The following is a 21,074-nucleotide window of genomic DNA, read 5'->3' as shown; positions in this document are numbered from 1 at the left end:
GTTGTAGGCCAAAACATCTGAAGGGCCGCAGTTTGGGGATGCCTGATCTACACAGCCTATCTAAATTATGCGTCACATATTTTAACACTAGGCAGGTAATTTACTGCAGGTAAGCACACCCATCTCACACACAGCTATTTGTGTACATAATAATCAAATTTCCCATGACTGGGAGTCCTCTGCTCCCCAGAAGGGTATCCTCAGCAAGACAGGGCACCTGTTCACTCTCCAAGGAATTGCGCCCTTCAGGTGCATCATTTCCTTGTTTTTCACAGTAATGCCTTTCTTACCTGAAAAGTTGTCATACTGAGACTGATGCATTTCTATCACATCTCTGAAGGACTTGTCCACCAATCAGTCTCTTCTTCTCAGCTTCTGTACCCTAGATCAGCTGCCTTGACCTTAGGGGAACAAACTTTATTCATGGGTCCCAGGAGGTCATTGCACCAAGCACACCTCCCCACCCACCCCATAACTGCTGCCTAACAGGACTGTCACTCTACAATACCCTAGCTTTCTGTCTGCATATCTCATATTTATTGGTTTTCTTGGGAGCTTGTGATTTATTAGACATGGGGGATTGAGTGGAATAATGTGCTTGTTACACTTTGTCATCGAGGCCCCGAGACACTTTGTCAGCAAAGGTAGATAATGTTGGTTTGAACATGTAGACTGAACTGATCCTTTCTCTCTCACAGCAAGTACCGGTAAGTTGCTTACACTTGTGTTGCTCTTTGTTTTCACTTATTCCTTGTGTGTTTCTTATCTTGAAGATACAACTTTAGGGAAGAGAAAATATGTAGTGATGGAGCAAATAGTTTGCATGCAAATGTTCCCAGGTTCTCTGAAATTACCTGCTAAAAGGATCAGATAGCAGGTGATGCCATAGATTCCTCTTTGAGATCTTGTAGAACTATCAGTTAGAGAAGATAGCACTGGATTGGTGGTCTGCTTAAAACATAAATATGCAGTAAAGAGGAAAGAAGTAAAATTTGCTGTTTACTTTCTCACACTTCCCTTCTCCCTCTAGGAGTGATACCTCAAGACAATGCCTATTTGTATCTTAGCTTTATAACTTTTCCGCCTTGGCTGCTAGGATCAGATTACATAGAAATAGTTACCTGGCTCAGATGTTTGCCTTTCAAAAGTCATAGTCATGATTAACCACAGTTCTGACTCCAGATGACATGGAAAGCTGTGCTTCAACATAATGAATGTGGAAGATTCTAAATTCCCAGCTATGAAGGAGGACACTTGCTATCTCCCATTCTTCTTGTTCCAAGAAACTGGTTTAACATGTTGTGCTAACATGGCTAGAGTGTGACACAGGTAAACCAGTGTTGTCTAAGTTAGCCAGTACAAATACTGAATATTTGTTAGTGACAAGCAACCTTTAGGAGCAAAATGGAATGATCAGATACATCCTGAGTTTGCTTGCACAGAGGAAAAGTTGGCATGCAACCATAGCAATAAAATATCCATTCTCTCTGAAGATACTGAGTGCTTTGAAGGAAAAACAAGTTTACCCTCTAATATAAACAGAATAGCCTTTCTCAATGAGGTTGTCTGTCTTGATTTATTTTTTTCCTGCACAGGGGTGTGGATATGTGCCTTTGAAACAAGATTGTCTCAGCTAGAGAAGAATGTAATTAAATGTTTTGGCAATGATCAGGTTACACAGAGTATTTGATTGCATATTTAATTAAGTACTATTTAGCTTTCTTTTTCTCCCTTAAATAATATATCATTTTGATTGTATAACTGGCTTGATGTGAGTCATACACTTAAAAGGTCATATATATATATATATATATATATATATATATATATATGATTGGTATGGCAAGAAGCTCGGCATTCAATTAATTTTCTCATCTCCCCCCTCCCCCTCAATTTTCATTACACAAGTGTTCTGAATTAATTTCTTGGATCTTCTTCTTGATCCAGTAGCAGCAGTGAGTACAAGCAGTATGAAGTCAGGTAATCCTGATGATGCTCAGTGTGAAGAAAACTTCACCTGTGTATATCCATTTGTTCTAGCCAGGTGGCCCTGAGACCCTGCACCAGATGGTTCTTAGAGCTGACATGTCCACCAAAGGCTGGGGGCTTAGTTGTAGTCATACCTTAGTTATAGAATGCCCTGTTCAAGCATATTCACCTTGTGTCAGCCATACTACCCTTTAGGTAGCAGATGAAAACTACCCTATTCTCCCCAGCTTTTGGTAGGATATATAGTGATGTGGTTGTAACCTGTTTACAGTTGCTGGTGTGTGTGTGTGTGTGTGTGTGTGTGTGTGTGTGTGTGTGTGTATGTATCATACCACTGTATGATAAAATAACAGTGTTGTGTACAATGTTAAAACATGAAACACCATTTAAAAATAAAGATAGTCATTAAGGTGACTGACTAATCAAAAATAAAAATTAAATAGCTGCAAAATCCTGTCGGCAAAATTTTGAAAGCTCTTTTGAAAGTCAAAAGCAAGGATGTCTGACGATTCGCTGCTTGATTCGTGTGCCATAGCATGGGACCGACAACACTATATTCTGGGCTTCTAGTTGAGGCCACTTGGGCATGTGTAACACTAGAGACAAGCTGTGCTGTTTTACATTCCTCTAACTTTGTGTCAACCTTCCTGCTAACCTAGCAGTTCGAAAGCACGTCAAAGTGCAAGTAGATAAATAGGTACCGCTACAGTGGGAAGGTAAACGGCGTTTCCGTGTGCTGCTCTGGTTCACCAGAAGCAGCTTTGTCATGCTGGCCACATGACCTGGAAGCTGTACACCAGCTCCCTCGGCCAATAACGCGAGATGAGTGCCGCAACCCCAGAGTCAGTCACGACTGGACCTAATGGTCAGGGGTCTGTTTACCTTTACCTTTTAATTTTGTGTCTTACAGTGCAATCCTAACCACATCTACTCAGAAGTAAGTCCTGTTGAATTCAGTGGGGCTTACTCCCAGGAAAGTGGGGTTAGGATTGCAGCCTAAGGTATCTTGAAGACCACTGTTGGAAAAGCAAGTAAGAAATACCACTTATTTGTCAAAGGCCTCTCCCCGCTTTATCCAAAGGAGGAGAGGAGCTCGTTTCTTTTTGCTTTTTTTACCGATTCAGTAAACCTACCTTATCACACACACTTGCTTCATCACCTAATTGCTTAACAGCTTCATCTGGCTTTACATAAATCATAATATTATGATGCCTTCCATATCAAGTTACAAAAGGAATTAATTGAGAACATTTTAAATGCAGTCTTTTCTGGCTGCTAGATATATTTCACATCCTTACATGAAGCCATCTTGGCAATGGCCAGAAGGGACAAGTTGCGCTCAGTAAATACATCAGACACTGTTTTTAAATACCAGTTTAAGCATAGCTGCCAAGTTATCCCTTTTTTACAGGGATTTTCCCTTATGCTGAATAGGCTTCCTCGTGAGAAAAGGGAAAACTTGGCAGCTATGGTTTAAGTGGCCAAGAAGCCATGAAACTGAATCAACACTGCTAGGTTATGGGACCATTTAGATAAATTATGTAACCACTGCATCAGACAGAATTTTGGAAGTCTCTTTTCAGGCATGCAAAATCTCATTGGAGATTGTCATTGAAAAGCTGCAAATTATTCCAGCAGGGCTCCAATTTCAGCTATCAGAAATACTGATGGTATTCCAACTGGGAGTACCTAAGAACTTAATTTTGCACTTGGTCAAGATGAAAAACAGCAAAGAATCCTTGTATTTCAGCATTGCAACAGATGTGGAAGTATTGTTTAAATTTGGATTTGTTTATTTTTAAATGGTGGATACCTGTTTATCCTCTCATGTTCTCCATAATGCTAATAACCAGTGCTTTATTTCTAAAAAAATGTTAAGGGGTACTCTCATTTTCCTACTCGTATTGAAATACTGCCCCTCAATGAGGCCAAACCCATAGCTGGCAAGTTCTCCCTTTTTTAAAGGGAAATTCCCTTATGCTGAATAGGCTTCCTCACGAGAAAAGGGAAAACTTGGCAGCTATGCAAACCTAGATTCACAAAATGTTTAGGGGTATGCGTACCCCTGCATCCCCCCAGAAAAAAAGCAATTGTAATAACCTTAATAAACCAGGTGCTGATTGTGCTACAGTCAGTTTTACTGCTACAATAAGATTTTTCTAATTCCTAATATAGGAAATTAGAATCATAGAACTATAGAGTTGGAAGGTACCACAAGGATCATCTAATCCAATCCTTCAGATGCAGGAATCTCAACTAAAGCATTCATGACAGGTGGCCATCCAAACACTGCTTAAAAACCTTCAAGGATGGAAGCCCGTTCCACTGTATAGGCTTATCTCCTGCTGCATGAGTGTTGCTTTGCTTACCTTCACTTTTTGAAAATCTTAAGCCACAATTTTCTTTTTTGTAGGTTTGAGAGATGCTACCGGCTCAGAAAGTGACGGCGGTGATTCAAGCAGCACGAAATCAGAAGGAGCTAATGGAGCAGCAACAATCCAACCCAAAAAGGTCAAAGGGGTTGGCTTTGGAGACATTTTTAAGGACAAACCTATAAAGCTACGTCCAAGGTCAATAGAAGTAGATAATGACTTTCTTCCAGTTGACAAGGTACAGTTTCCAACTCAATTCGTATGTGTTGCTTGGTTGCCCCCTCCCAAGTTTGGCAGTTGGGTTTATCCTCTGTTGTGCCAAGGTCAAGAAAATGAACATTGGTTAACTGATGTGATCGTTGTCATTGCCTTTAAGAAAGATAAATCACATCAGTGATTCATTCCTTCACGCACACCTGCCCTCACTAACTATAGCTGAGAGAACAAGGTTTCAATATCTACTTTAAGATTATAATAATATTGTTATGGGATATGGTAATTCTATTCAATTACACTGTCTTCAATGTGGTTTTGTACGTTTTTTTTTAACCAAGCTGCAGCTATGGTGGGTTCCATAAATGAGTACCAGTGATCTGTGGGCCTGTGGAATCTTTCCTTCCACAGTGTATTCTATACTGTTCTTATCATGGCTCTGGACATTCCAAGTTATGGTACCTAATAATGCATTATGAGCAGTTTGTGCCGCTTAATCTTACCATAGTTCTCTATTATGTAAAATGAAATTTATAAAGTATTTCTTTATTTAACCTATTTTAAGGTTCTGCTACCTACTTACAAACCCTCAAATAACTGGACCCAGCAAGGGCTCTACAGGCAGCTGGTGGAACATAGTTAGTTTTGCCACAGCCTGATAATTTTTTATTTAGGCAAGCATTTCCCTGAACTGATTTTCTGATTTTATTAACTGACTTTTTCTTTTTAAAACCGTTTTAATAGTCAGGCTTTTTAATCACTTGTTTTAGTGTATATTTTAATCAAGGATGTTCTGGTATTGAGTGGAATCTTTATTGTTGTTTAATCAAGTATTGAATTTATAGTTGTAAAATACTTAGAAGCCATTTTGGCATATAGGTGGTATATAAATTAATAATTGATTATTTCATGATAGTGTAGTTTTGCATTGGCAACTAGATGATCAGTCTGAGCAACTCTTCAGGTCATTGATGTTTTAACTATCGTACATAGTTATGTGGAAGTGTTGGTTTCAATCTAAGAATTAAATAATGCTACCTAAATGGTCTCTCTCTCTTAAAAAAAGAAAGAAAGAAATACAATTATCTTGCCTGAGAGTCATACACTTCCATTTGGGTAGGAGTGTACTTAATCCATTTGCTATGTGGGAATGAGATTAAAAGCATGCTGATGAGTTTGTGTGTATGTGTTTGTGTGTGTGTTTTAAAGAAATAACACTGTAGGTGTGCTAAAAAATCTATTTATAAGGTTTACATATGTGTGTATGTGGTCTGGTCAGTTTCCAAATGAGCCAACTTCACATCATGGGTTTTGATACTACCGGTAGCTTGTTTCACTCAGAAGAATTTGTTTTAAATCACTGTCTGGGGTTGCTAAAAAAAACAGTGAGCCTTGATTGTTTGAAACAAAAACTAATACTGCAGATGTCCTTCTCCTGGGCTCACAGGAAGGTGGGAGCTCTTGACCTGAGGCTTTACTCATGCTCATTGCAACTTGAGCATGTTCCACTAAACTATTGTTTAGTGTAACATGTGATACCAACCATTTTGTTACATAATCTATTTTCATTCTTCACCAACTTCACTTTCGTTTTATCTGGATCTAACTTTAATCTGTTCCTTTGACCACAGCCTCCAATAACTGGTTTAATATACTTACAAGCCCCCCACCACGTGATTCTGCTCCATTCCTCCCATCCAACAGCCAATATTAGCCAATATTTGTAAAAATTGAAACGAAACTCAACTGAAATCCTCCTTCTCTGTAACAAGGAAAGAAGCACACAAACCCAGCAGTGCTTTCCTTGGGCTCCTTGGGCTTCATCCGTGCAGCACTAAACCATGGTTTAGCTAGTGAACAAATCATCTGTATTAGTTCCTAATGTTCACCTTTCTTTCAAAATTCCTTTTTCTCACAGCAAATTGATTATTATGTTCCTACCACTCTTTCAAATCCACTTAAGGGCCACTTGGCTTACAAAATCTCTTTTTGCAGAAAAATGATTTTTTTTATCATATTCATATCACTCCTGAAATTCCATATGCTCTTAAGGGCTGCTTGGTGCTGTCTAGAGTTTATGGGATATTCTAACAGTAGGCATTTCACTTCTGCTTGCACATCTTAAGAAAAGATCAATAAAATCAATTTCTATACGATAGAATTACATGATGAATAATAGCTTTAAAGTGAGGTATATTTTCCCTCCCTGACATGAAAACTGCACAAGCACTCTCAATAAATGTTCTCTTTTCTATTTATAACAGTCTAACTATACAAACAGAATCCTGTTCATGTTCCTTAGATGATGATGAGTCTTGGAAAGCAAACAGCTCTTCCAAGAATTTCCTTTTCTAAGAGATCATTGTACCCTCTTGTGCAAAGCTGATTTTGCAAACCAGTGCATGTTGTGAAACTTCTTTTAGACCAGAGGTTTGGAGAAGTAGTAGAGTATTGCAAAGGAACACTGTACAATTGTGAGTGCAGCAGTAAGTTTTACAAATATTTATCTTCACTGTCTAAAGAATATCAGGTATAACTCAGTAGAGATCTGGTTCTTAATTTAAACAAACACCTGAATATGTGTGTGCAGTCATTCTCCTTTAGGATATGATCACATGAGTGGGGTTCACAAGCTCTATTTAGCATTACGTGTCAGTGGAAATGGACAGTAAAGTAGGGTGTGATGTCTGATAAAAGAAAGGGTGCCACTTGAACTGCTATGAGATTCAACACCGTAACAATCCCCCATCTTAGTTTATAGACAAAAACAGACTCTTGAAACAATAACTGCAGTCTACTATCCATGACACTGCTCACTTTACAAGAGTCAATGACCAGATGTTAGGAAAATACGTCCGTTTCATTGCAGTTGATAGTGTTGGACTACTTCAGAAGACTCCCCCCCCCCCCCCGTTCCCAAAAATCTGTGTTTGAGATGGCAGAAGTTGCAGGGGTGAAAATTGACAAGCAGCTGTGGCACAGGTACCACTGCTCCTGCTCAAAGACCACATATTTAGATGAAAAATGCTCTTGGAAAACATGAGTACTAGGATTAATGCAATAGATAATTCAGTTGCTTCTGATTTACTTTAACAGTTTCCTCTATCTTAACAGTTATTTTACAAGAATAGCAGCTTGGAAAACCAATCTTATCCATTTAGCAATTATTTTAAAGTAGAGTGTTTTATCAGAAAATGACTTTGTTCAGCACCTTCTCCCTCCAGCATTAGTTTGAGTTGAATTGTAGGTATGTGTCACTGTAGAGGTCAGAGGACCCGCCACAATGAGAGCCCGTGATTGGTTTTCCTACATAGAAAAATTAATGTGCAAGAGAAAAAGCAGGATGAGAATCAGACTGTACAGCTCTATTCTTCTTCATAGATTCAAGGATCATCTAGTCCAGGTATGTCAACCCTGCGGCCCTGATCTAGTCCAAGTGGATTACACACACACACACACACACACACACACACACAATTTCTCCATCCTTCATCCTGCAACCAACTCCAGAGGTTGCCACCAGCAGAGGGCACCATAAGAGTAAGTTTCACTATGATAGTTTGCCTAGTATATAATTACACAGACCAGGGGTAGGAATTAGATCCAGCCAGCAGGCCAGATCCTTGTCTCCTCCACACCCCCATGAGCCTTGTTTGACAGGTGGGTAGGCCCACCCACCTGTCAATCACATCACAATGATATCAGGTGGCCCATTTTTTCATAGCACTGTGCACAGAAGCCCCGACTATCAGCTGAACATCAGGGCTTGCACAACACTGTGCACAGATGTCCTGATGGTCAGCTGACTGTCAGCACTTGCATAGATTGGATGTTGGCCCACAGATGAGAGAGACCAACATTCTGGTTTAGTGTTGTGTTTTTGTTTTGGTGGTAGCTACTCACTATTTCTCCCACTTTCCCAAATAAACTTCTAAAATGAGTTTCTGGGCTGTACTGGTTTCTGGTTTCTGTTTGTTCCCCCCATGTTGTTTTGACCTTTGGGCTATACTGCTGTTTTAAAGTGCCTTGGAGAACAGGAAGGATGATGGGCTGAAATTGTCAGGAAGGAGACTTTGAATTTGTCTGGACTCCCTCCTCCCCAGTAGATTACAGTATGATAGTGGGAGTCCTACAGTGTCCTACACCTTGCCCTAGGTGGCAATAAGCGGTGGCAGCGGAAAGAAAGAAGTGAGACAGCCCCACAGTGTAAGTGAGCTATCCTACTGGGTTGGTGCTGGAGTGGGAAGCTACAGGCTTTCACAGGATATATCTAATCCAAGGCTGGCAATTTATCCAATGGAGTTCTTAAGCACTTGGAGTCCTGAAAATGTAGTGCATTTTCAGAAAAAGAACAAGCTACTGGAAAACTAGAAGGCTAGACTTTAGTTGTTTCCAAATGGTGTCTTCCATCAGTTGCTTGAACTGAAACTCATCGTTTAGGAAATTGGGCTTGGTGACTCAGTGTGGGTGGCTTCTTGTCTTGTGTGAGTCAAATCTGAACCTGTTCCACTGCATAGTTTCAGCTGAGCATATTGATGTCTGTGTGACAAATTAGTCCAGGGTTGTAATTATTTCTGTTGATTAAATTTCAATGTTCCCTTTCCTAGGGCATAAGTAAACATGATTGGCAGCACTGATCAAATTGTTATTGCATGCATTTAAACACGGTCTGTTTTCAATCGGAGTATTATTCTTCACCAGTTCGGTCTCCTAACATTTACCTTTAGTGCATTATGCATACATTGGTATTTCCATGTTTTCTCCTATAGTAGCGCTACAGAAGCCACATCTATAATCTAGTATACAATATAACTTAATTAACATTTATAATGCACTTCCTTGTTCCTTTCAGTCGCTCTTCATAGAAATTATTCTCCCTGGCCCCAGTACAAAAACATTATTAGGAACAAAGATATTTGATCTTTTTTTTAAAAAAAAAATAACATTTTATAAAATTAAAATAAGGTATTCTTCTCTGGATTCATTTCTGGACGCCTTTTTTAAAAAAGTACTTTCTCTTTAGTTCTGAAAATTATACCCTCCACTCCTCATGCTGTCTGTTCTGCTTCTCTGTATATGTTGTCAGAAGAAGCCCAGGGTTTTTAGATTTGTTTTTCTCCCTCTGGAAAGGAGAGAAAACCACTGCCTCACAAGAAGCAAACTGCAAGAAGTTCCAGGTTTCCTGTCAAGTAAACAAATGTAAGCTTTGTTTCCTCATAGCTCACATTGGCCTTAAAGTGTGACTCAGTTTTAGGCTTGGCCTCCCAGACTTAGTGAGCTCAGCACTTCCAAGGAAGTGGGAGGACTCCTCTTGCTGCTCTTGAATGCTTGCTATAATCTCTAGAAAGGCAGCTTTACTTCACAATGGGAGAAGAGGTATGTCTTTCTTATTTTTTTTAAAAAAAACACTTCTTTTTCATTTATTTCTGCAACTGTATTCTAAGTCATGTAATGTAGAGCACAGATGTCTGGCAACAAGAGCCTTTGCCTGTATCATGGCTTAAAAATGATGTGTTAGAAGTGAGAGACTTTTCACTGAAAGCAGCTCCATCTGTGCTTGTGAAGTAATAAGTAACATATTAAAATAAGTGGCTCCTCTACAGAGGCAGAACTTGTCCTGGAACTCTCTGACTGCCTCTTCTCCCCCCCTCCCCCTGGATCAGTAAATGCACACAGATGTTTTATGATATTCTCATTTTAGTGTGATTTTTTAAAACTGTCTTTAATATTGTTATTCAATATTCAATGGAAGGCATAGAGTTTTCATATGCTTATTTTATTATTTAAAAGGAAAGGAAAAGAAAAGAAAGGATAGGGAAGCAAGTCCACTTCCAAAATAACTTATTTGTTCTTCCAGAAAAAAAGATTGTTATTTCTGGTTAAAATAACTTTTAAACAAATAACTTTGGTTAAAATATCATCACTTATTAGACTTACATCTGAAACCCATTTTGGTAAATGCCATTTTTAAGATGTTGAGAGTTTGTGTAATTATACGAAACAGTGACTTGAGTTACAAACTTTATTATTTGCCAACTTTGTAATATATTTGTGTATCTATACATTTCTAACCCTCGTATTTTTGAAAAACAGTTGTCTGTCACTTCTGTTTAAACATGGAATGAAGCTACATAGTTCCCTAAATAAATGTATCAACTTAGCATGTGCCGTGGGTCTTCCTGTATGTAAGGGAACAATAGAGAACAAGAAAGAGTTAGATGGAGGGACAGTATTTTCATAGCTTGCTAAAATGTCTGCGGTATTTTGGACTTATTTTGAAAAACAACTCAACATACACTCAGTGCTACTTTGTTGAAGTAAACACTGCTAATTGGTAACAACAACAACAACAACAACAACCAGACACAATTCACCTGGAACCACTCCTTCTACAGGCAAGCTCTGTTAAAATGAAGTGTGCCTATCTATGCCTTTCACATCTTGCTTCATTTAAAAGAGGTCTGTGCAAAAGGTTCCTGGTGGATTGTGTTCAGAAACATTGAGTTGAGGTCTTCATTCCCACCGCACTGATAATGTGGGAAAAGTGGAGTAATCGTAATAACATCCTTTGAGGTTTCAACTTGGACCTGCTCAAATGAAACTCTGTAATCGTTGTGGTACAGTTTTCAGCTCTGGACTTCTACCGTACTGCAGTAATATGGCTATACTGTACAATGAAGGTCCCAGTCCTTGCACTCAAGCCCAATTGCTCCCTTGTCATCCTCTTCGTAGACATGCTGTAGAGGAATATTAAGATAACTTCTTAGACATCTGAAGTTCATATTGCACATTTCAGAGCAGCTGACAGATTCTCAGCAGTTCTTAGTCCTTTTCATAGCCAATGGAAGAAGCTAACTCTTGGATGAGTCTGGAAAATGTGTGGGCTGCCTGTTTCCTTTTTCACTGTTCATTAATGTTACAAATTCACACAGATGTTATTTTATTTTTTATATATATATATATATATATATATATATATATATATATATATATATAAACTGAAGGATGTGCACGCAGACATACACAAATCCCACAGGCAGGGAGTGATGAGGAGAGGAGGAAACTGTTTTGGAGGTGGGCAGGGACGATGGGAGCATCCTACCCCAGGGGAAAAACAGAACCAGAGGAAAGGGGAAATAGAGACGTGAGCAGATGGAAGAGAAGGAATGAATGAGTGTGTGTATGTTTGAGTGCAAACACCATACCCTTTGAAGGCATATTCAGCACACACGTAAGTGTATGGTTGACATGAATGGGTTTAGGCAGAAAAGTGTTCTGATTCTAAACTCTTAAGTGGAATCAATCCACTTGATTTCAGTAGAATTTATTTTCAATGAAACGTGCTGCGGGTATTAGTGCATGAAGTAGCATTTTGGAAATATTATTGGTCCAAGGGTCACCACTGAATACCAGTTAGAGAGAAAAATAGACCATTGATACATTGGATGTGCTGCAAAACTGCTGTTGAAGTTTTAGATTTGAAGTTGTTCATGATCTTTCATGTTTTTTTAATGGATTTTTGAAGTGTTGTTTTGCTGTTTTGAAGTTTCTGTTTGATGTTTTATTGTCTTTCTCTTCAGTTGTATAGTCCCAGGTTCATTCAATTTTAAATAGCAGTTGTATTATAAGGTATTATCTACTTTTTCAGATTGCCATCTCCCCATACTTCACCCACCACAGGCTTATTTTTACCACATTCACTTTGGTTGACTGCTACTAGATCCATTTTAGTCAAGTTTCAAGACTGGTCTTGGAAAAGAAATTGGCTTTGCCATTTTGGTAGATTTCCTTTGGCAGCAGATAAACTGGGAGACCATGCTAATTTTACTGGATTTTAGGACCATCGGCCATGGGCTATGTGGCAAGTTTTGGGAAAGGATACATTTATTGCTCTGCAGTGGTTCAGTTCCTACATGACATGTAAATTTCAGAACCTAGTTTTAGAAGACTCCTGTTCTGGCCCATAAACGTTACCTTTAGTTACCTCGAGTTCCACAGGGTACTTACCTTGTGTCCTGTAACTAGTGGAGCTTTTTGTTTCAGAGCCTTCAGTATCCTGATGACATCCTATTACCAGTATCTATCCTTTTCTTCAAATCCCATTGAGAGCAAGGTCCCTGAATTGTTGCCTTGAATCAGCAGAATGCTGCATTGAGTTGTTGTTAGCAACCATTTGTCTGGAGAGAGAGATTAGAGTGCACCTCTGGGGGTGAAGTCAAACCGTTGTGTTTGCAGCACTGAAGTTACCTCCCTGGGGTGCAAGTCTAGGCAGTGTGTATGGAAGTCCTGGGCTGCCCAGCTGACAAGACACCTCCTCTGCCTCACTGATGTGGTCTAAGGGAAAAGCAGAGCAATGTATTTGGCACCAGTTTGGCTGCAGGAGTTGTCAGAATGAGATGTGCAAGGCACCTTCCAACTTAGGGATTCCACTCCAGAAATGGGTAGGGTTTACTCCTTAGCCTTTTCTTCTACCCAAATATATCCTGCAAGGCAGCAGAGGTTTAGGATCTGAGTTTTCCTTCTCCTAGATAGGCTACCTTCCCAGGTTGACGAGCCCCATCTGCCCTTCGTTTCCCTCTGCTGCACCTGCAAAATTCTTGACTATTGGACCCACTACTGGTCTCATCTGCTCAATCCAACAGAGACTTTATTCGTATGCAGGCAGGCCCGTCTTAACCACATCCAGCGCTGTGACGCAAAGATCCCTCCAGCGCCCCCTCCCTTCCCAAAATTTAGCCTGGGGCGGAGGGTGCCATTGGGGAGAGAGGGAAACGAAGACAGAAGCTGCCGCCGCGGGGGCTGGAAGATGGCAGGTGGGATGGGGAGGAGGAGGTGGAGGCAGCAGCAGGCAGGCACAGGGCTGTGGGAAAAGGCAGCGGGGCTCTCTCCGCCGCCGATCACCTCCTCCTGCCTTCCCCCTGGCGGCAGGCAGGCTGCCACCCCTACCTAGCCGTGGCCCCCGCACCTCTTCCCTGACGCCCTCTAGCGCCCTCCAGCGCCCTGCGCCGTAGGTCCCCACACCACTAGCCTCTATGGCTAAGACGGGCCTGTATGCAGGGGAAGTTCATTGCTCACTGAGGGTTTGAGACCCATTGGCTACCCTCACCTGATTTAGCTGGTCAGTCAAAGCCATTTCCCAGGGTGTTGCAGAGGTTGTCATGCTGACAGCTTCTAGGAGCCACAGGCAAGAGGTGAGTGCAGAGTGAGGACCAAACGTAGATAACCTATCCCAGAAGAAGCACAACGTGTCCCTCACCAGAGGTACTACCCCTCTCCTAACACCCCATACACCCCCATGCTTCAGCCAAGTTAGAGATTATAACAGTTGGTGAAATAATGAACCATACACTATTGCCATTCACATAGCAACGCTCTGCACATACTTTGTTGCAGGAGATAGCAGAGTTCCCTTTTTAGGAAAGTGCTGTTATTTTCCCAACTAGAACTTTTTTCTCATGTTCCTTTCACACTGCGGTACCTGTTGTGCTATGGGAACTATGGATTTTTTATCAATACATCAGCATGTTGCACAAAATTTCATTCACCACCCGTAGGAGTGGTGTGACACAACTATGAACACCATTGTTACTACTCCACCGTTGTGTTCCCTCAAGATTCAACCATGAAAATGGCAGGAAATAACTGTAACTTCCATTATGTTCCAATAGATTTCTGGAAGTGTTTTTTTTTCATTGTGTGAAAGCTCAAATATAATGAGGAAAATCATTGGGGAAACAGAGCAAGCTGCCATGTGAATGAAGGCTCAGTTCCCTCTGCTTTCTGAATACCACGTGACTGTGTCATAGGAGTTACATGTGGGTTCAGACCTAAGGAGGGATATTACTTGAATATATACTTCTCTGCACATGGATGGAGGAGCAGCCCCTGCCTGTGCTCCAGGCTGACTGGAAGACTGGAGCAACAATGGCTCTTGCTGTCTGTGCTAGCAAAGGCAAGATGCTTCTTTAACCACCTTTAACCTTTCTTTAAAATAAAAAAAAGTCAGTACATTATAGGATCTTATAACTGAAAGTTTGGGGAGCAAGTAGGATGACAGTAAATATTTTGGGGGGATTACCTGCAGCTCTTTACTACTTCTTGTAGTCTTCTATGGGCTCACCAGAAAGAGACGTTGGATTAGTAATAATTAGCATTAGGAACATGCTTAAGGCTGCATTAGTGTTGTCAAATTTTCAGTTCTGCAGATTTCCTCCCACATTGTGTAGGCTTCCAAATGTTATGAAATGTGACTCCAAGCAACAAAGTATGCATGTGCACAAGCAAAATCCCCAGGTCTGTTGTAGTGGCATATGCTATGTGTGTGAAGGAAGACGGCTCAGTTATACGTTTTACTTAGAAAAAGACCCGTTTTGATGTGAATGTGTCAGGCATGTGGATAATGGGCGTGACTGTTGATGCAACAACTAGTTTGACAGTAAGATTCTAGTTCTGCTTGTTTCTGTACACCTCTGTAAACAAAAAGCTAGGCAATATCTCTGAAACTGCAGTGACGTGTAATTTGCAAAATGATGTAGGTTTAATTAGAATTGTTATTATTGGGTGTTGACAGTTTGCAGCATATTCCATATTTTTTGCATCAGTTTAGATAGAATGGTACAGGTGAAGCATCCAAGAGCTTTTGATTTATGTTTTATTTATTTCATTTAATTTTCTGATCTTTTTGGTTGTGCTTCTTTATCAGGGAGCAATGGAGAGTGTAATGTACTGACTAGGCTTCCCTTTTCTTCCTTTAACTTTGTGTCATTGGCATTCTTGTTCGTCTGTGATTTTAATAAGATTTGCTCTGCTTCTTCTGACAGCATCTGCTCTGCCTGAATTGCTGCTGTCCCTTTCCTGCATCACACATCATCTGGTTAGATAAATCTCAATAAAACCTCCTGAGTGGAAGAAGTTTACATTTCTTAACCATAAGCAATAATTGAGAGATTAGCAAACTAAAACAGACAAGAGGATGATGGTTATATTTTTATATATACCACTTACATGCCAAAATGGCTTTTGAGACTATCCCTCGTCTAGTACATAATTTTGGAACAAGACAGTCCAACATTTTCTAATATGAGAGAAAAGGACTTGTTGCAGTTGTCATAAAAAAAACCTGTGTGAAATGCTCCGCTCATGAAATGAAGTTACAAGGAACCAGGCAGAGGGCCTTCTCGGTTGTGGCGCCCACCCTGTGGATGGGATAAGCGCTGGCAATTGCTAGGGTGAGCAAGTGCGGAGATTGCTCTCCTCGCTTGTCCCAGCCACCACCTGGCTCCAGCGGTGGCAGGGCATGGCAGCCCCCTCAATATGGTGTGTGTGTGTGCTGCCCCTTGCCAAAAAAATATTGGGGGAGCTGAAGCCCCCTCTGCCCGATATACCTGGCGCCGCTGAGTGCTGTAATTCACAGTGGTGACCACAGGGGGAGTATACTGTCTGGTGGACATGGATACCTTTGCTCCAGCACAATGGGAAGTCAGTTGTGCAGATTTCATTGTCTATGCTAGTTCTACAGTGGTTCATTAGCAAAGTGTAGTGGGAACAACATATGAGGACCAAAGCACCCTCCTTGTGCATAAAGTGCATTCAGTACTCTCTGCTTGAGAGCAGACTTCCACAACTGCTGCTTCTAACATTTTTTTCCAAAGCATATAGCTGCTTGTGTATTTGTTTCAACCGTGCAAACATGACTGGAAGTCTCAATTTGACAGATTCTCAATATGGTTTGGAAGGTTGATTGATAATTGATTCTCATTGTTCTTATATTCTGTATCTAACCTATGCTAAATGAAGTTTGGGGCTGGGTTAATCCAGTGGACTCAATATATGTCAGTTCACTGCCAATTGTCGGCCTGTCATGTGTGCAGCATCTGCTATTCATATGATTAAGCTTTCTGCACTGCATACTTACATTTTAAGTTGCATTGAAAAAGCTTACATATTGTGGTTGGTCAGTGGGCACTGTGAGAGCAGGATGCTGGCCAGATTCCTCTTATGAGTGCACATGACTAGCTAAGAACAGGGAACTATTTGCTCAACCTAGGCATTGATTTCAAGCCTCTGACACAGGCTTGGTGGTTGTGTTCACTGCTCTCAAAGTACAATTTCATTTAATGTAGAAAACAGTATATATGTCTGAAAACAACTGTTGTTGATTTAGGACTGGTACTCCCAGAAATTTCAGAGACTAACTAGACTTGATGTGAGCAAGAAATAAGTAGACAGATGCAAATCACTGTACCCCAATTTTATTAAAGTTCTAGAAACAAATGATTAAAATACGATATTTGTCAAAGGGTATTATTTGCCATTTCTTCATTAGGTTAGTAGTATTTCAGTCTAATGCATAAAGGTTCTAATATTCTCTTCTGTACTATTTTCATCAACCAGGAATGTATGGAGGAGACAGAAGAGTCTATATAATGGTAGAAATCAAAGTATTTTCCAGTTGCATAACACAGAATAAAATATAGTACAAGGGCCTCTCTCTTTCCAGAATAACTGGTAAACAGCTAACTAAAAAGGATTATAGGATTTCTGAATGAGACACCTGCCATACCTTTCCTTCTAGCTACTGTACTGCATAGTTTACCCCAGCTCCCCTCACACTATAAATTAGTGCTTAGTATTATACTTAGCAACATGTAATTTGGAAGTCTGTGCTCAGATCACTTCAACAACATTGGATATTTTTATCCAGGTAGCAGAAGAAAATATATCATTGGGTGGAATAGCTATCTTAAAAAAAGAAGAAGTACCGTAGTAGGCAGAGGAAAGAATGGTAACCAGTTTTCTTCCACTATTTAAAGTATTACTGGTAACTACTAGTCTGTGTCGTTTTCTTACTGATGGATAACTGTTATGTATATTTTCCTTCATGGACAGAGGCAGTAGTATTTAGTTCAGACTCAAGCCTGTAAGGTATAGAAAACCCCACAGCAAATCCAACTTTGCTTTCAAACATCTGCTATTAGGCTTAACTGCAATACTTCACATTTCTTGTATTTTATAGATTTCTTATTTTTCTCAAAATCTTGTGACTTCTTATTTCTTTGCCACTGGATCATTAGGTCCTAGATTCTAAGATGATTAAATTCTAGTAGCTATTTATCTAAAGGGTGGTTGGCTCCAGCTGCCATGGGCTTCAGCCAGCATGGCCAGCAGTCTGCGATGATGAGAGTTGTCATCTACAACATCTGGCGGGCCCCTGGTACCTCGTCTGTCCCCATTACAGTCATCTCAAGTAGGCAAAAGTTATGGATGTAGCCCTCTATGGAATGACATTGGCGATAGAGTCTTCTCTGTAGGGGTGCCCTTACTATGGCATTCCCCCCCCTCCCCAGAGGCACAGATGGTTAGGGCATTATTGGGGTCTCAAGGTGTTGGCGGAATTTAATTTAATCTGTGCTGCCTAAGGTCTTTCGGTTTCCATGAACTACTATCAATTTGACTTTTAAATAACTGGTTTTAATTTTAGCTATATTTCACCATTTTATTGTGTATGTATAACATGCTTTATCCTATTTTGGAAAATGCTCTGTGATTACTATGTAATGTAGGGTATTTTGTAAATAAGTAGATAAAATTATTTCCATCTAGCTAAGGTTAAATAATGTGCAACACGGTTAAATAGCGTAAATCAAGTTATATTATAGCAGCAGCTCTTCTTTCCCCCTCTGTATACTCTATATTGCTACTGGGATAACCAGTGAGCCACTTCTGATGAACTTTCCAACTGCATTTGGTGAGAGAGTGGGACTGCAGCTGGTCAGACCATAAACCACAACCACCTGTTCCATTGGACATCCATGTGTGGGCAACTCGTTCACGTAAGCCCTACATGCTAAAAATATAAAACACGTAAGTCCAAATGGACAGATGATACCTAGACTTTAAGTGGAATCTGAATCATATTTTTGAAGAGCTGTGTTGATAGGTTTCCTCAGGCTCCCCTGTTTCATATAGCTGGTACATTCATCAGAACAGGCCAAATAATAATAAATAACAAATAATAATGAAGAATCTATTTTGAGCATCTTGAAATGTGATAATGCTGTGGAGTAGAACGTGCAAATTTCATTTGCTCTTTGTTTCCTCCCTTTACTTGTCTAAAATAGAACTTTCATATCTCCACATTTGAGGTGGGAATGTGAAAGTTCTAATTTGGAAAAAGACAGAGAAGGGCATAAACAGGAAGCAGGATACCATTGTGCTTCCTGCGTTTTCCACATAATTATCATGTCCGAAGAAGAGTGTGATGCAAAGAGTATAATTTTTAGTCTTAGAATCTCTGAATCAAAAGTGTTCGGTGTTTAAAATACGTGCAAATAAGGAGCTAGGAGTACTTGATATGGAAGTCTAGAAGATGTAGATATGCTGTTACTTGGTATAACAAACCACAAATGTACACCAAGATTAATATGGGTGTTGTTTGCAGTAATCCTGTCCAACAGCTTCCTTTTGCATTCTTCTGTGCCCCACCCTATTTTAATCTTAGAGTTCTTTGCATAGTTTTAAAATTACCATGCTCTTGTGTTGGCTTAATTCATGATGTATTTGAAGCCATCATTGAACACGGGAAAAGTAACTTTTGATTTCCATAATCCTTGAGGCCTACCAGTGTAAATTTTGTGTGACTTTTCACTGTGATATAGAAGGGGGGGATAAAAGATCTCAAAGAGCCCTTAGCCAAAAATCTCCCCTAATTTCACCTTTATTTTAATTTGTTTATTTCTTTAGCCTGATGCTAGCGAAAGGTTCAAATTCAGACACCTGAGATGAGAGGTGCTTGGTGTGTTGTGTTTTGAAATGCTTCCTAGTTTGGCAAGGACTTTTAAAGAACCACAGCATTCATGTGTCCTCTGTGTAACATCAGAGGGCAATATAGTTGGTTGCAAAAATAGTACTCTGTATTTTATGAGATGTCAGAAACATAATGTGGCAGAGATGAAATGAGGGGCATTCTGTTAAGTGGGGCTCTTAATCTGGAGTAAGAACCAATACTTCAAACAAAAGACACATTAAAAAAACATCTGGCAACCCTGCTGGCAGATGACATCAGTATAAAAACAAATAAATTTAATTGGCAGGATCACCTCTTTGCCCCTTCAAGCATAAATCAACTATTTCGCTTTTCATACAAACAGCCTGCCAGAAGACAATTTGCTCCCTTGCCACCATGCGTTCTTTTATGCAACCATTTTATCTAATTAATTAAATTAGTTCATCAGACAGATTTGCCCGACACCCTCATAAATTTTGGATTATCTCATTTGAGATCCTCTGCTTCTGCCTAATGAAATCTGAAAAATGTTCTTCCGCAACTAAAATCTGGGCTGTGTGTGTTTAGATGATAGTGTAAAAGAAAAAAAGTGGGGGGTGGGAGAAAGTAGACCTCTGCAAGCGAATAACTCTGTTTTGGTCTTTGGGTTTATATAGCATTTTGTTCCTCTGCTGTTTACCGTATATTCCTGCATATAAGACGACTTTTTAACCCAGGAAAATGTTCTCAAAAGTCAGGGGTCGTCTTATACGCCAGGTCGTATTTCTTATACAGCGAGTATCATAGCTGCCAAGTTCTCCCTTTTTTTAAGGGAAATTCCCTCATGCTGAATAGGCTTCCTCGCGAGAAAAGGGAAAACTTAGCAGCTATGGCGAGTATACCCCAAACTCTATATTTTAACTGGAAAAGTTGGGGGTCGTCTTATACGCTCGGTCGTCTTATATGCCGGAATATACGGTATTTGTTTTTCTCCAGGAAAGGTCAATGTCTTGTCAATTCTCAAGAAGGTGAGCTGCTCCAAAGCTCACTGCACTTGCCTATAGATATAAAAGTCAATAATCCTATCTCAAATTGCTCAACTGAAGTTGCTACTTTGAATACCAGAACTTCATTGGTAGTTATTGCATCTGACCAAATGCTGCTCACATCACTGGGTTCCATATTAATGTATGCGGTGTTGTTTCTTTTGGGTGTAGCTATTTGACAACTTATATCCGCAACTTTTTACTCCCAAGTGAAACATTTTGGAATAATTGGAAGTATTTAAATAGCCAATTATTACTGCATAGCATGTACAAGTGCTTGTGATGGGATCAGCAGAGCTTTGATATTTCATATGATTACAGGGTTGGTACAGTCATTGGTACAGAATGGGATGTAATTATAAGGTCACAAGGGGGCAGTTAACTAAACAATTACATTTCTTAAAGGAATTCTGGCAGGTAAGGCCTGAGGGAATAACTTCAATTAATTTTTTTTAAAAAAAAACACTTATTGAGCAATTACATGAATTGTGACATTATGTTCATTACTTCCTTGCTGAGTTTTTGGTGAGATAGAATAAAATAAAGAAGAGTTGTTTATATGTTTACAGACAGTTGGAAAAAGAATACCCACAGCCACAGCAGTTCAGGAGCCGGCGAAAATAGAAGTGGACAACAGGACAAAGGGTAGGTCTTGCTGCTGGGATAACCCCCCACCACCACCACTCTTCC

General features: G+C 40.0%; 1 protein-coding gene and 1 long non-coding RNA gene across 6 annotated transcripts in view; one reads left to right on the top strand and one right to left on the bottom strand.

The window, feature by feature from the left end:
* The window catches only part of SH3KBP1 (SH3 domain containing kinase binding protein 1), a 139,078-nt gene that overhangs the window by 82,820 nt on the left and 35,184 nt on the right, over positions 1 to 21,074 (top strand). For 4 of the 5 annotated variants that reach the window (XM_035116820.3, XM_035116819.3, XM_088667790.1 and 1 more), the window contains 2 exons: positions 4,403 to 4,599; positions 20,954 to 21,029. In XM_035116820.3, the coding sequence (XP_034972711.3) occupies positions 4,403 to 4,599; positions 20,954 to 21,029 (273 nt within the window). Of the gene's footprint in view, positions 1 to 4,402; positions 4,600 to 9,812; positions 9,951 to 20,953; positions 21,030 to 21,074 lie in introns of those variants that run through there. The other variant, XM_035116824.3, reaches the window with a different exon arrangement.
* On the bottom strand, positions 10,332 to 12,707 carry LOC148685912 (uncharacterized). The gene is made up of 2 exons (XR_015949532.1): positions 12,582 to 12,707; positions 10,332 to 11,311 (listed from the first exon to the last, which is right to left on the bottom strand). It is a non-coding gene; the product is annotated as an uncharacterized LOC148685912 (long non-coding RNA).

The sequence above is a fragment of the Zootoca vivipara genome, chromosome 4 (genome assembly GCF_965207765.1).
Source record: "Zootoca vivipara chromosome 4, rZooViv2.hap1.1, whole genome shotgun sequence".
Classification (NCBI taxonomy): Eukaryota; Metazoa; Chordata; class Lepidosauria; order Squamata; family Lacertidae; genus Zootoca; species Zootoca vivipara.
Note: the sequence above shows the minus strand (reverse complement) of the source record. Positions and strands in the feature narration are given on the sequence as shown.